The 15,544-nt window shown below is 42.2% G+C and overlaps 1 protein-coding gene across 2 annotated transcripts in view; it reads left to right on the forward strand.

The window, feature by feature from the left end:
- Positions 1-15,544, forward strand: part of ctdp1 (CTD (carboxy-terminal domain, RNA polymerase II, polypeptide A) phosphatase, subunit 1) — a 232,126-nt gene that overhangs the window by 154,172 nt on the left and 62,410 nt on the right. For both annotated transcript variants that reach the window (XM_078398633.1, XM_078398634.1), the window contains exon 12: positions 14,652-14,869. In XM_078398633.1, coding sequence (XP_078254759.1) covers positions 14,652-14,869 — 218 coding nt within the window. The remainder of the gene's footprint in view (positions 1-14,651; positions 14,870-15,544) is intronic.

The raw sequence follows: 15,544 nt of genomic DNA on the forward strand, positions 1-15,544 counted from the left end.
ATTTCTTTAACAAGGTCTGTAATGAAAAACCTGGGAACTTGGAAAGTTACTGAGGAGTATTCTGAGGGATAAGATATATGTGCATTGGAAAGTCAGGGGTTGATTAAGGATGTGCAGGAAAGAACTGTATGCTATTGTGCATGGGAGATCATGTCTCATGAATGTCCTTGAGTTTGTTTAAGAAGGTTAACCATGGCAGGCACGTGGATATACTTTATGTGGACTTCAACAAGGCTTTGATAAGGTTCCACTTGGTGGGCTGCTCTAGAAGGTTAAACCACATGGAATCCAAGGACAACCTAACGATACAGAAATAAGGAACTGTAGATGCTGGTTTACAAAAGAAAAGACAAAAAGTGCTGGAGTAACTCAGAAGATCAGGTAGCATTTCTGGAAAACATGGATAGGTGACATTTCAGGATGGGATTCTGCTTCAGACCAGAGAACAGTTCAACCTGAAATGTCACCTATCCATACTGACCCGCTAAGTTTATCCAGCCTTTGTCTTTTTTTATTAATTAGATACAGGATTGGCTTTGTGATAGGAAGCAGAGAGTGCTGCTGGAGGGTTATCTTCCAGATTGGAGGCCTATGAATTGTGTTCACATCCAATCAATATTTTTTTTGCATATTAATTTGAATGGAGAGAAGCAATCCCATTCTCACTTCTCAATAAAGGTAACTTCCCTGTGAGTGTTTCAGCTGACAAATGGAAAGTATTGATAAAGCTATTGTTTCTTGTGGGCCATGAACTACTGTTTGCCCTTAACATTAATTAATTAAAAGCATGCAACTTAGAGCTTGTAAATATTCAGAGAAATAAATTGGCATCTCAATGTGAGTTCAACTATTGTCTGTGCCTTTGATCTTGAGATCTTGCAACAAAAAAAATCCTTCAAATGTGCAATTTACTCCTTGTTCACAATCTTAAACTGGCAGAAGAATGCAGTTGGTCTCCTGATTTTTTCAGCAGTGATTCAACAACTGTAGCAGTGGGGTAACAGATCGTCTTTAACTCCGTGGGATTTGTTACTGAAATTCTTGGATTTGTCATTTTATAGACAAAAATATATCTGGATGGTGATACTTACATTTTGCCTTTATCTTGTGGAATGTGGAATATTATTCCTCATCTCAGAATAATAGAATTTGTACTTGTCACCTATATGGACAATCTGCTCTTATTGGACTTCAGAGAAAAGTATTGCTGAAAATATTAGATAGCTACCAATGTGTTCATTCTGCTATAATTTAAAAGGGAGAGCTCAAATAATTCTGAATGACTCAGAAGCAATATTTTAGTAGGTGAACCCAAGGTTTAGCAGCATTGAAATTAATTTTCCTTTTTTTTAGTATGATTTTTCCTCGAAATGCCAAACCAATAAAGTTTTATCTAGCTGGTGAATTTGTGCAAGGGTAAACAGTTAGTTCACAATCAATGCCATAATTAATTAGACATGACTGCAAGTTCGAGAATTCTCTTTCATTCAATCTCTCCATCGTTCCACTTTTCCCAGCTCCCTTTAGTACTTTAGATCAAACTTTGTTTATTGTTCAGTCTCAACTTTGTTCTTAACCCTTCTGGGTGATGTTTTTACTGCATTAAGAGTCTATATAAGTGCAAACTGTTATTAGTGCGAGTAAAATAAGTAAGTCAAGAGCTGGGTTGTCTCATTGTATTATTAGTTTGATTGAAGGTAGATACAAAATGCTAGAGTAACTCAGCGGGACAGGCAGCATCTCTGGAGAGAAGAAATGGTCGAGACCCTTCTTCAGATTGTTTTTTTTAGTTTGATCTGACTTATCGAATTGTAGCAAGTTTTGCAGTTTAGAGATACAGCGTGGAAACCGGCCCTTCGGCCCACTGAGTCTGCACCGACAAATGATCCCTACACATTAACACTATCCAGCACACACTAGGGACAACTTACACATATGCCAAGCCAATTAACCTATGTCTTAATTAATTCATTACTGTACGTCTTTGGAATGTGGGAGGAAACCGAAGATCTCGGAACAAACCAACGCAGGTCACGGGGAGAACGTGCAAACTCCGAACAGACAGCACCCGTAGTCACGATCGAACCCAGGTCTCGCGCTGAGAGCACTGTAAGACAGCAACTCTACCGCTGCGCCACTGTGCCGCTCACCAATTATTTGAAGGGGTATCAATTTAGTCCTACTCCGCTTCTTAGTCCCATTCATTGCCTGGTAGACCAAATGCTTTTCTGTCCTTTTTGAAACCTAATGTTGAATCTCTTTCCGTTAGTGCAATGTGGAGCTTCCATTCCAATTGCCTCCTCATATTTTTCCTGGTTATTTTGTGAATTAACCTTAAGACATATCTATGAGCTTTATTAGATTTGGAGTTTAATGTTATGGAAATAATTAAATGCCATATGAATAAAATTGAAGCCAAGTATTAAATTATGATTTAATTTCAAATTATGAAGCCATTTATTTACTCAAGTGCAATGATTATCTGCATTTGTTAAAAGAATGCAAACTGATTTATTACAAGAGTGCATATTATTTATAGATCATTAAACTAAAGCTAAGAAGCTAGACTTCTAAAGAAACGCCACAGCAGATTACTTAATGGGACAATTCACCAGGGCAATAGTTTAAATGAATGAGAAGACATTTTAATGTTGTTTATTTTAAAGACACGCCGGCTGAATGCTTGGTGACTGAAGTACAAGTGTTAATAGTGTTCTGTAAAGATTTTTTACTGCAAATTAGCAGAGTGAATCTCCGCATGGCCAGAATCAGCAAATGGGTTTGAGAAGACAGTGCAGCAGATCCTCAGCATAACAGTGGAGTGTCAGCATAAACTTTGTTTAAGTCATAAGTGATAGGAGCAGAATTAGGCCATTCGGCCCATCAAGTCTACTTTGTCATTCATTCATGGCTTATCTATCTCTCCCCCCTAACCCCATTCTCCTGCCTTCTTCCCATAACTCTTGACAACGTACTAATAACCCTTAACCCGTACTAATCAATAATCTATCTCTGCCTTAAAAATATCCATTGACTTGGTCTCCACAGCCTTCTGTGGCAAATTATTCCACAGATTCACCACCCTCTGACTAAAGAAATTCCTCCTCATCTCCTTCCTAAAGGAACGTCCTTTAATTCTGAGGCTATGACCTCTGGTCCTAGACTCTCCCACCAGTTGAAACTTCCTCTTCACATCCACTCTATCCAAGCCTTTCACAATTTGGTAAGTTTCAATGAGGTCCCTCCCCCCTCAACCTAACTAAACTCCATTGAGTACAGGCCGATATGGTAGCCCACACATTCCTGGGATAATTCTTGTAAACCTCCTATGGTCCCTCTCCAGAACCAGCACATCCTTCCTCTGATATGGTGCACAAAATTGCTCACAATACACCAAATGCGGCCTGATCAGCACCTTATAGAGCCTCAGCATTACATCCCGTTTTTGTATTCTAGCCCTCTTGAAATAAATGCTAACATTGCGTTTGCCTTCCTTACTTTGACTTGCAAATTAACTTTTTGGGAATCCTGTACCAACACTCCCAAGTTCCTTTGCATCCCCGATTTCTGGCTAAGATTTGACTAAGATTTGAAAGTGCAGCCAAGAGAGCCATAGGAACATCAGGTTGTATTACACTGATGGAAGCTGGTTGCAGATTGTAAGTTCGGATACACATTGATGTTGGGTTACAAAGGTTAGCAGTACTTTGCTGTACAATGAGATAGAGTTGCGTTTTTATTGATCGTTTATTGTCAAGCAGGGAAAAACTTCTCATGCGTTTATAAATATTTACCTCAAGAGGTCAGAATCTCTACCCCCCCTAAAAAAGATTTCAGTGGCCCATTTTGATCTCCATTTCTTCCTACCAACTTCACCTCAGATTCCACCTCATCTACATACCAGGGAAAATTTATCGTGGTCAATTAACCTACCAACCTGTTCACCTTTGGGATATGGGAGGAAACCGAAGCATTTCAAGTCGTCAAGTCGATTTTATTGCCATCTGTACAACTACAGTGAGGTGCAGGTACAAAGAAAATCGTGCTTGCATCAGAAGCACATAGACCCACATAAGGTCTTTTTAAAGAACTGTTAAATCTTCATTGTTTAATCTGCGCAATCTTCAGCCATTGTAAAATGCACAAATCAAAATGTTTTTTGCAGTCTTATTCTTATAAGACTGCAAAAAACATTTTGATTTGTGCATTTTACAATGGCTGAAGATTGCGCAGATTAAACAATGAAGATTTAACAGTTCTTTAAAAAGACTTTACAACATGTCCTCTGCTGCGCTGTAACTTAAATAGTGGTGTCCAAGTCTTTGACTTGAAGCTAAGAATGCAAACAACTGAGTCACAGTTGGGACAGCAGAGTGGTGCAACTAGTAGAGTTGTTGCCAGCGACTTTAGTTCAATACTGACCTCCGGTGCTGTTTGTGTGGAGATGGCTTATTCTTCCTGTGACCACCTGGCTTTCCTCCAGTTTCTCCAGTTTCCTCCTACATCCCAAAGGTGTTCAGGTTGGTAGGTTAATTCATTGGCTGTTGTAATTGCCCCACGTATGTATATGAGATAGTATTTGAGAAGGGATTTTAGTAGGAATTTGATTATAATGGGGTTAGTGTAGGATTCGTATAAATAGTTGTGTGGTAGATGGGGTAGACTGAAGGACTTGTTTCTGTGTTCCATGCCTGAAGCATTACATAACCAGATTGTGTTTGAAGAAGGGTCCCAATGCAAAACATCGCCTGCCTATGTTCTCCAGAGATGCTGCCTGACCCTCTGAGTTACTCCGGCACTTTGTGTGTTTTTTTACATGACCAGTTGAGCATTTTTAGCATTTTCTGAGGGGGGGGGGGTCGGATTTCCTGCATCTGCAGGGGGTTTTTCAATACCTTTAACATTTAAAATCTTGGAATTCATTCTCTAACCCTCTTCATTTCTCTGCCATTTCTTCACTATTTCTCATTAAAATCCAATCTTTGCCCAAATCATTGGTCAACTGTTTTTTAAGTATCCCAGTATCAATTATTTTTTGTTTGATACTGTTCTTAGAAGAGCCCCAGGAAATGTTTGCTGCCTCAAAGGTAATATATAAATGAATGTAATGTAATATTGACCATTAGCCACAAGGCACATTGCGAATGTATGAAGGTGCTGGATAGATGCTATGTATTTTTATTTTTTGCTTTACACTAGTGCATCTCAGAAGACAGGGCATAATATTTAGAAGTAAAACGTAAAATGTCTATCGTCCGATGGTGGTGAAGCTGGGGAATCCTCCACCACAGAAGGCTATGGAGGCCAACGTCACAAAATATATTTAAGGAGATAGATTTCTAGATACAAACAATATGAAACAATATGGGGTCAGAGCTTGAATTTGGTATTGAGATAGAAGATCAGCCATTATAAATGGTGAAGGGCCGAATGTCCTTGTCCTGAGCCTAATTTTCAGTGTTACTAATAAACATATTGCAACAGGCATTCATTTTCCTTTGTTCAATCACATTGCATGTAGAAAACTTTTGAAATAAACCTGTTAAAACTGAGTCGGACTCCAGGGAGAAATTCAGTGACTGCACAAAACGTCACCTTTGCTATTCCGAGAGATTCTCATAAAGCTTGCACATCTCACAGGCTGGCTTTTAAATGTCAAATTTGGATTGTAATAAACTCTAACAGACAACCAAATTGAATGGCTATGAGTGGGGAGAATAACAGAGTTGATTTTAGATTTGAAGTCAAAATTATTTTCCATTCATTTTTGCCGACTAGAATGTATAAAAGATTTGCCTTGGTGCAGATCACCTTGAAAATATTGCTGATATTTTTAAACACATGACTACATTATTAATATCCTTCAAGGCAGTGAAAACTTATGGAGTCTAGGATAGCTGTGACTCCAATCCGGGACCTGAAAATCTTAGAAATGTACACCACAGAAGGAAGCTATTTGGTCCACACTTATAGGTTTTCGTTTAATCACATGAGCTAGCTCGTGGTCTCTAGCCTTGCAGAAAATGGCTGTTTATGTGCTCCCTTCTGGGTACTTTTTTAGTATGATGGGAGATTCTGCCTCCACCATACAGTCACGTAATGAGTTCCCGGCGAGCGGGGCCAAGCCCTCCAGTCGTCGGGTAGGCCCGGCTCACCCACTGCGGACGTCGACGGAATCCGTGCCGCGAGAGCGGGGAGGGATCTGCGAGCAACCAACAAAGCAAGGTGGGTGGTCGGAAAGCGAAGTGGCCTTCGGAGAGCAAGGGTGGCCATTGAAGAGCGAGGAGGGCCGTCGAAGAATGAGGAGGGCCAGCGAAGAGAGTGAGATACGGGCCATCAGAGTGAGAGAGAAGGGGCATCGGAGAGCGAGGAGGGGACTGTCGAGAGCGAGGAGGGCCGTCGGAATGCGCGGAAGGCCGCCAAGAACGTAGGGGGACCCGGCGGGGGGGATACTGAGGTTCAACGGGAACCAGTAGGTTTGCTGCCACATGCAGTGGCAGGAAGTAGATAGGGCTGTTCAGTGACTTTGTCGGCACCAAAACATGGCCCCACTTGTCTACGGCCGAGGTGAGGTCTGCTGATTATACCAGGTTGTATGTAAAATAAAGCATTCCACTGTACCTAGGTACATGTGACAACAAAGTATCATTGAGTTCCAGATCCCCACTGAGAGAAATACTCGCCTCTTAACCTCACAGAATGTAGAGCAGTATGGACTGACTCCTGGAGAAAGGAACTTGTGTCAGTAGACCACTATTCACTCAATTTGAACGGTGACTTTATTTGAAGCGTGCAATATGCTTGGGAGGCTTGACAGGGTGCAAGTGAGGAGGATGTTTCCTCTGGCTAAGAAGTCATAACTATGGATCACACTAAAAAAGGGTGATAGGCCATTTAGGACTGAATCTTCTTAAGTGAGAGGGAAGACAGTGAATCTTTGGAACTCTATGCCCTAGTGGGGAGTTGCAGGAAGGGGAAGTTGTTGAGGCTCAAATTGTGATTGCATTCAGAATGGAGTTTGATAGATTTCTAGTTATTAAAGTAATCAAATGAGAACCAAACGATTCTTGAGATGGAAGATCAGAAGTTGAATGGTGATGCAGATTTGAGGAGCCGTGTAGCCTACTTATTTTATTACTTATGTTCTAAAGTCCTTAAATAATAGTTTATACAGTTCAAACATGACATGCGAGTGCTTAAAAAGAACTCTAGTCAGGTTACTTTCAAGATTCAAGATTCAAGATATCTTTATTTGTCATCCTTTTGGACAAAATTTAGTCACCCACAGTCCAATAATAAAAGCAATAAAACAAACAAATTACACAACCCCACCCAACGCACTAAAAAAAGATACATCCATCACAGTGAGTCTCCTCCAGTCCCCTCCTCACGGTGATGGAAGGTCAGAATGTCTTTTCCCTTCCCCTGCCGTCTTCTCCTCTGTTTCTCAGAGGATATGCAAACATATTTATATTTGTCCCCAGCAGAAACAGTACAAATGGACTGGATGGCCATACACTAACTTGTAGTGAGTAGGACATGGACTTTTAACAGTCAATACATTGCCCACTGCTAAACCTCCACATCGGTTCCTGCTCTCTGCTGTGTCAGATAGCCAGCTGTGAGGACACTCCCTGTACTCGTTAGTTTACTGTAAACTTCTTTGCTCCTGTGTGAATCTTGCTGGTTTCAAATGAAAAGATGACTGGTTATTTTGATCAGTACAAGCTTCATGATGTCTAATTTAAACATAAGTGCTCTGGACAACTCCAGCTCGGACAATACAAGTCCAATGTAATTGCAGTGTAATGTAGAACCCTAAGGAAATATTGATGCTGGAGGCACTGAGTTGTGTAAACCTAATATTGGGTATATCTAATTAACCATTCAATAATTAACTCCCTACAGAGAATGCTTGGTCCTTGTGTGTGTCTGTGCTGTTGAAATCAGGATTTTTGTGGTATTTTTCTGATTTGTATTTATTTGGCACCTTTCACTACTGCAAGGGCTTTCAAAGCAAAAAGTCAAAATTCCTGTCAGAAACATAGCAGCCAAGAAGAAGACAGCATAATCCCAAAAGGAGCAACAAACTAAACAAGCAAGTAATCTGTATGTCCTAGGATACTATGTAATAAAAAGGAACTGCAGATGCTGCTTTATACCAGAGATCGACACAAAATGCTGGAGTAACTCAGCGGGTCAGACAACATCTTTGGAGAAAATGGATAGGTGATGTTTTGGGTCGGGACCCTTCCTCAGAATGATTGTGGGGGGGGGGGGGGTGGACTGAAGCAAGAAAAGACCAGGACAAATCAGGGCTGGCTACAGGTCAGGCGGGGTGATAGGCCAATTTTTGGCTATGGACGATGTAATCCTAACAGGGATACATCCTAACGAACTGTGGAACTGGTTAACCAACTTTTATTGGAGGGAGGGGGAGTGTTCATATAACTTACCTAAAATTAGGTAAGTTTAACTCTGGCAATGGAGGAGGCCCAGGCCACTTTAGTAATGTCCTAGGATACTATTGCCCAAGGCACTAGGTTAAAATTTTATACTCTTCAGAATGTTATGGGGGTCTTGATTCTACAGTTCTTTCAATAGATGGCACCTCAGGCCCAGTGGAGTGCAGATGCGTATTAAGTGGGTAGGGTGAGACCTTTCCATTCTCTTCCTTTTTCACCAGCATGGTCTTGATAAAGATACCACAAAGGCAATAATCTATCTTGGCAATTGGTTTCATTTGCTGAAAAATGTTATCAGTGTTTGCCAGAAATAATATGATGTTCTTCATACAGAACATTTTTATTAAAATTGATTCATTTTGGGGGATCTGGGCATCACTGGCACATCTACTATTTATGACCCATCTGAGACGGTGGTGGTAATCCTGAGCCTTAAACCACTGCTGTCTTTCTGGTGAAGGTGCTCCTACAGTGCTGTGCAGGAGGGAGCTCCAGGATCTAGACCCAGTGATGATGAAGATTGGTAATATTTTCAAGTCAGGATGGTGTACGATTTGACGGGGAGCATGAAGTTGGTGGTGTGTAGGAAGGAACTGCAGATGCTGGTTTAAACCGAAGATAGACACAAAATGCTGGAGTAACTCAGCAGGACAGGCATCATTTCTGGATAGAAGGAATGGGTGACGTTTTGGGTCAAGACCCTTTCTGAAGATTCTGAAGAAGGGTCTCGACTCGAAACGTCACCCATTCCTTCTATCCAGAGATGCTGCCTGTCCCTCTGAGTTACTCCAGCATGTTGTGTCTATATACAGTTGGTGGTGCTGTCATTATCCTCATTTTAGACTTTAGATTCTAGAGATATAGCGCAGAAATAGGCCCATCGGCCCACTGAGTCCATGCCGATCAGCATGGCAATTTTACCGAAGCCAATTACAAACTACAAACCTGTATGTGTGGGAGGAAACTGGAGCACCCGGAGAAAACCCACGTGGTCACAGGGAAAACATACAAACTCCATTCAGACAGCATCCGTAGTCAGGATTGAACTCTGTCACTGTAAGGCAGCAACTCTACCTCCTGCGCCACCATGCCGTACAATTTTGATAGAGGTCACCGGTTTGGGAGCTGTTGTTGGAATAGCCTAATGCATTGTTTTAGATTGGGCACACTGCAGCCGCTGAGTGTTTTGATGGAGGGAATGGATATTTAGGGAACAGGGATGAGGAGCCAGTCAGATTGCCGGTTTTGCCATGGATTGTGTCACGCTTCTTGAATGTTGTTAGAACTTTTTGCATCCAGGCAGGTAGAGGCTGTTCCATCCCACAACTCTTGTGTGCTTTGTAGATGATGGAAAGAATTTGGAGTGGTAGGAGACAAGTTACTCGCTACAGGATACCCTGCTTCTGACCAGAAATAATGTGGTGACATGGCTGGACATTTCAGTTCCTGGTTAAAGATGTGACCTTCTAGGACACAGATGGTATGAACTCAGCAATTGTAATGCCATTGAATGGCTAACTGGTTACTCTCTCTTGTGAAGAGCAACATTGCCTGGCACCTTAGCTGCCCCATATCTAACTTGGAGACATCAGCCTATGCTTGATGGGTTGTGTAGGTTTTGCTGCATGTAGGTATGTGTTCCTTCATTTGCTGAGGAGTTGCAAAATTGAATTGAACATTGTTCAATCGTAAGCGAAGGAAGGAGGGACATTGATGAAACAGTGAAGGTGGCTAGACCCAGGACACAGCCCCAAGCCACCTCTTTTTCCAGCTCTAGTGCACAGGCATTGCAGAATAAAGTAACATGGTAAAACTGGCCCGTGTCGAAGTTGGAATTCCCAGATTTACAGTTGTTACGGCAGAGTTTTGGAAGGCTTTGTCAACTTCTGGGCTTACATAGGGTGACCTTTGAATTAATAGAAGTGACTTGCAGTTAAACAATGCCTTTGAGGATGTCACTTTGTTAGTTCTGCTGAAAAGAACATTTTAGACACATGTAGGAAACCTGCAGAGAACAGTGGGAAAGCTCTGACAAGCAACAATATGATGATCACCAGATAATCTGTTTCACTCCTCTGTTTTTTTCCCCAATGTGTGACATTTTGGATTTCTAAGGCACAAATTTCAGTAATGGTACAATTAAGGTACAACTGAGATTTTTATTATGTTTCTAAGAACAACTAAGATGATTTGCTAGCTGGTGCCCAGCTGGTTATTACAGATAGTAATGGAAGAGCTAATTGGCTTTACTGAGTGGTAGATTTCACTGAGGCTTTTCTTATCTATTCTGAGTTGTAATGTAGAAGCAGTGTATAAATTATAGTCTCTCACAACTGTACTGGAGGAGATCAATATCCTGGGAGGGAGATTTGCTATCGTTACCCAGGATGGATTACACTATATTCATGTGGGGGAGCAGAAAGGAAGCAGATGAGAGGTTGGGGTCAACGATTGAGGGCAAAGAGAACAAGATTAGCAGACAGGGCAGTCAGGTGCATGGTAATGAGAGAGGAAAGACCAGATGTTTAAGTTATTTATTTCAACGCTAGAGGCTTAACAAGTTTGGCGGATGAACTCAGGGCGTGGATTGGCTCGAGGGACTTAGGATATTATAGTCACAACAGAAAGATGATTGAGAGAAGGGCAGGGCTGGCAGTCCAATATTCCAGGGTATAGATGCCACAGGCATGATCGTGATGCAGGTAAGAGGGGAGAGGCGAGGTTCCTTTATAATCAGGAAGGACATAACTACAGTGCTCAGAGAAGATCTACTTGGGGATCTTCCAGTGAAGCCATATGGGTGGAACTTAGAAGCAGGAAAAGAACAGTGAGAATTAGAGGAGCAGATGTGAAGGGAGATTTCCAATAACTACAAAAATAAAAGGATGATGTCTTTGAGAAAAGCCCTTTAGTCCACAATGTCTGTACCAAACATGAAGCCAAGTTAAATTAATCTCCTTTGCCTACACATTATTACCAATTATCTTGGAGGAAGGAGCCAAAGGATAGTTGTGGCCTGTTTTCACGCTGTCTTTCATTGAATTCAATCAATCAATCTACAAATGTTACTGGATGTCAAAGATGGGCATTTTCAGATAGTCACGTCAAACAAAAGCTTTGAGAGTCTGGGAGTACAGTTGGTAATGTACAGAGAGCTCCTGCATTGCACCGAGTAGCACCGGCCTTTCCTCCAGGAACAGACTGCCAACAGAAGGCTGCACCACAGATCACGTATGAATAACAAGGTGGTCTAATAGGTGCAGGTGTAGGCCATTCAGCTCTTCGAGCCAGCACCGCCATTCAATGTGATCATGGCTGATCATTCACAATCAGTGCCCCATTCCTGCCCTCTCCCCATACCCCCTGACTCCGCTATCATTAAGAGCTCTATCTAACTCTCTCTTGAAAGCATCCAGAGAATTGGCCTCCGCTGCCTTCTGAGGCGGAGAATCCCATAGATTTACAACTCTGAGTGAAAAAGGTTTTCCTCATCTCTGTTCTAAATGGCCTACCCCTTATTCTTAAACTGTGGCTCCTGGTTCTGGACTCCCCCAACATTGGGAACATGTTTCCTGCCTCTAGCGTGTCCAATCCCTTCATAATCTTATATGTTTCAATGAGATCCCCTCTCACCCTTCTAAAATCCAGTGTATACAAGCCTAGTCGCTCCAGTCTTTCAACATATGACAGTCCCGCCATTCCGGGGATTAATCTAGTGAACCTACGCTGCACTCCCTCAATAGCAAGCATGTCCTTCCTCAAATTTGGAGACCAAAACTGCACACAGTACTCCAGGTGCAGTCTCACTAGGGTCCTGTACAACTGCAGAAGGACCTCTTTGCTCCTATACTCAACTCCTCTTGTCATAAAGGCCACTATGCCATTAGCTTTCTTCATTGCCTGCTGTACCTGCATGCTTATTTTAAGTGTCTGATGAACTAGGATACCCAGATCTCGTTGTACTTCCCCATTTCCTAACTTGACACCATTCAGATAATAATCTGCCTTCCTGTTCTTACCACCAAAGTGGATAACCTCCCATTTATCCACATTAAACTGCATCTGCCCAATCACACAACTTGTCCAAGTCACCCTGCATCGTCATAGCATCCTCCTCACAGTTCACACTGCCTCCCAGCTTTGTGTCATCTGCAAATTTGCTAATGTTACTTTTAATCCCTTCATCTAAGTCATTAATATATATTGTAAATAGCTGCGGTCCCAGCACCGAACCTTGCGGTACCCCACTAGTCACTGCCTGCCATTCTGAAAGGATCCCGTTAATCCCTACTCTTTATTTCCTGTCTGCCAACCAATTTTCTATCCATGTCAGTACCCTACCTCCAATACCATGTGCTCCAATTTTGCCCACTAATTTCCTATGTGGGAACTTATCAAAGGCTTTCTGAAAGTCCAGATACACTACATCACTGGCTCTCCCTTGTCCATTTTCCTAGTTACATCCTCAAAAAATTCCAGAAGATTAGTCAAGCATGATTTCCCCTTCGCAAATCCATGCTGACTCGGAACGATCCTGTTACTGCTATCCAAATGTTCTGCAATTTCTTCTTTTATAATTGACTCCAGCATCTTCCTCACCACTGATGTCAGGCTAACTGGTCTATAATTTCCCGTTTTCTCTCCCTCCTTTTTTAAAACGTGGGATGACATTAGCTACCCTCCAATCCATGGGAACTGATCCTGAATCTATAGAACATTGGAAAATGATCACCAATGCATCCACGATTTCTAGAGCCACATCCTTAAGTACCCTGGGATGCAGACCAAAGCCAACAAATTATCGGGGCACCAGAAGATATGCCCGATATAATTTGACTGTATGTGGGTCGATCGACATTGATGATTGTTTGGCACCAAGGAAAGGGAAGATCAGGAAGAAATTAATTCCTCATTGAAAGCATTCAAATGATGTCAAACTATAAACAGCTTGATTCTTGACTCTTGATTGCAATTTTGGAGATTTTAGTTTAGTTTAGAGATACAGCATGGAAACAGTCCCTTTGGCCCACCTAGTCCACACCAACCAACGATTCCCGCACATTAACACACACTAGGGACAATTTACACTTATACCAAGCCAATTATCCTACAACCTGTATCTTTGGAATGTGGGGGGAAACCGAAGATCTCAGAGAAAACCCACGTAGGTCACGGGGAGAATGTACAAACTCCGTACAGACATCACCCGTAGTCTGGATCGTTCCCGGGTCTCTGGTTCTGCAAGAGCTGTAAGGCAGCAACTCTACTGCTGCACCACCGTACCACACAAAGTTTCAGCTTCAAATCCTGGCATGTTGAGTTTGTTGCAAAGTGAATTTATTCTTCATGCAGAACAGGGAGGCCTGGTGCTTGACACTGCAGGTGCAACAACCCCTTTTACCCAAGTTTCAGAAGGGACAGCTATGAGGAAAGGCTGTTCTAAGAGAGTTGACCTGATGAAGGTCTTTAGAAATTCTGAAGCAGTTTGATTGGAAGTACATGGAGAAGTAGCTTGCAGCGCAGAGGAGAGTTTGGAAATAGCGGCCAAAAGTATAAGAGGAATAGGATTAATAATCCCAATGGCAAATTAGAAGAATCAAATTATTTTCTCCCAGAGTGATGAAAGCATAGAATTCACTGCTCTAGTCGCTACAAAAGTATTTTATCGGGTGTAAGATATCTTAGGACAGAGTGAAGGTATGAGAAGAGCTCTAACAACCTGTCACCATTTCCTTTTCACTTGGAGAGGTTGAGGCGCGCATTGCAGATGGATACAAGGGTAAACTAGATGTGTAGATAAGGGGAAAGGAATATAAAAATATGTGGTGACAACTGGAGGTGGCTGGTGCATTAACACATGCGACATTCTAACAAAGGGTCACAGACCCAAAATATTAACTCGAGTTCCCTTTCCACAGATGCTGAATGACCCGCTGAGTGTTTCCAGCATTTTCTGTTTTAATTTAATCTCAGATTTCCAACATCTCCAGCTCGTCTGGAGAAGGGTCCCAACCTGAAACATTGCTCATTCATTCCCTCCACAGATGCTCCCTAACCTGCTGTTTCTCCAGCACTTTTTCGCAGAAGATTCCAACGTCTGCAGTTCCTCCAGCCTCTTATCTGTAGCTATTTAAAGTGTGTGGATTTTCAGTTGACTTCATTTAATAATGCAACCCCGTTTGGCAGGTTGACGACATCTTAGGAGAAGACAGTGATAATGAAAGTGAGAGTGAGAAAGAAGAGAAGTTGAAGGAGCACCAGGAACAGCCCCAGGAGGAGGTGGACGTGCAGCAGCCACAGCAGCTGAGTGCCGAACACAGAGTGACAGAAAATCTGACGGCCGAAGTGGAAACAAGGCCCAAGTCATCGTCCAGTGAAGGAAGCTTGACGGGCAGAGCTGTCAGGTAGGCTGTGCCTTGTTCTTACATCTGGAAGCATATATTACCACTAATCCAGCCATATGCTGGAAGTTTAAATTTGCCTTTGTTCTGCTTTGGACTTCAATGCTTCCCATGAGTTCCTTAAAAGCTTCCATCAAACCTGCCGCTCAAGCAATTCCCAGAGGTTTTGTTTCACGTTGACTTTGAAGGGTTTTGATTCCAGTCACTAATAGCTCCAAGCTTTTGTTCTGTAAATGTTTGCTGAGTGGAATTTCTGTGCACTGCCTGAATTGTCAGGGCAGAAATTCATCCCCTGAGATACGTACGATGCCAATGACGAGGTATCGCTGGCCCACTGATCCCCTTTTCTTTAAAGTCAGTGGGAGTGGACTTCAGAATGCTGTTGAACATGCATGTATTGCATCTTTCAGTGTTTCGTGCATATAAAATCAAAACACACTTGAGGCAGGGGGATTTGCTGAGTTGTAAACAAAGAGACGTGGGACTAATTGTCTCACCGCTCCAGTGGCTGAGATTCATTCATTTGACCTCCAACGCTGTGTGGAATTTACACGTTCTTTCTTTGGACAGGTGGTTTCCTTGGGAGCTCTGTTTTTCTCCCATATTTCAATGACATGCAGGTTGGTCGGTTATTTGGCCTACTGTCAATTGATATTAGTTGTAGGTAATTTGTAGAAT

This window comes from Rhinoraja longicauda, chromosome 4 (genome assembly GCF_053455715.1).
Source record: "Rhinoraja longicauda isolate Sanriku21f chromosome 4, sRhiLon1.1, whole genome shotgun sequence".
NCBI lineage: Eukaryota > Metazoa > Chordata > Chondrichthyes > Rajiformes > Arhynchobatidae > Rhinoraja > Rhinoraja longicauda.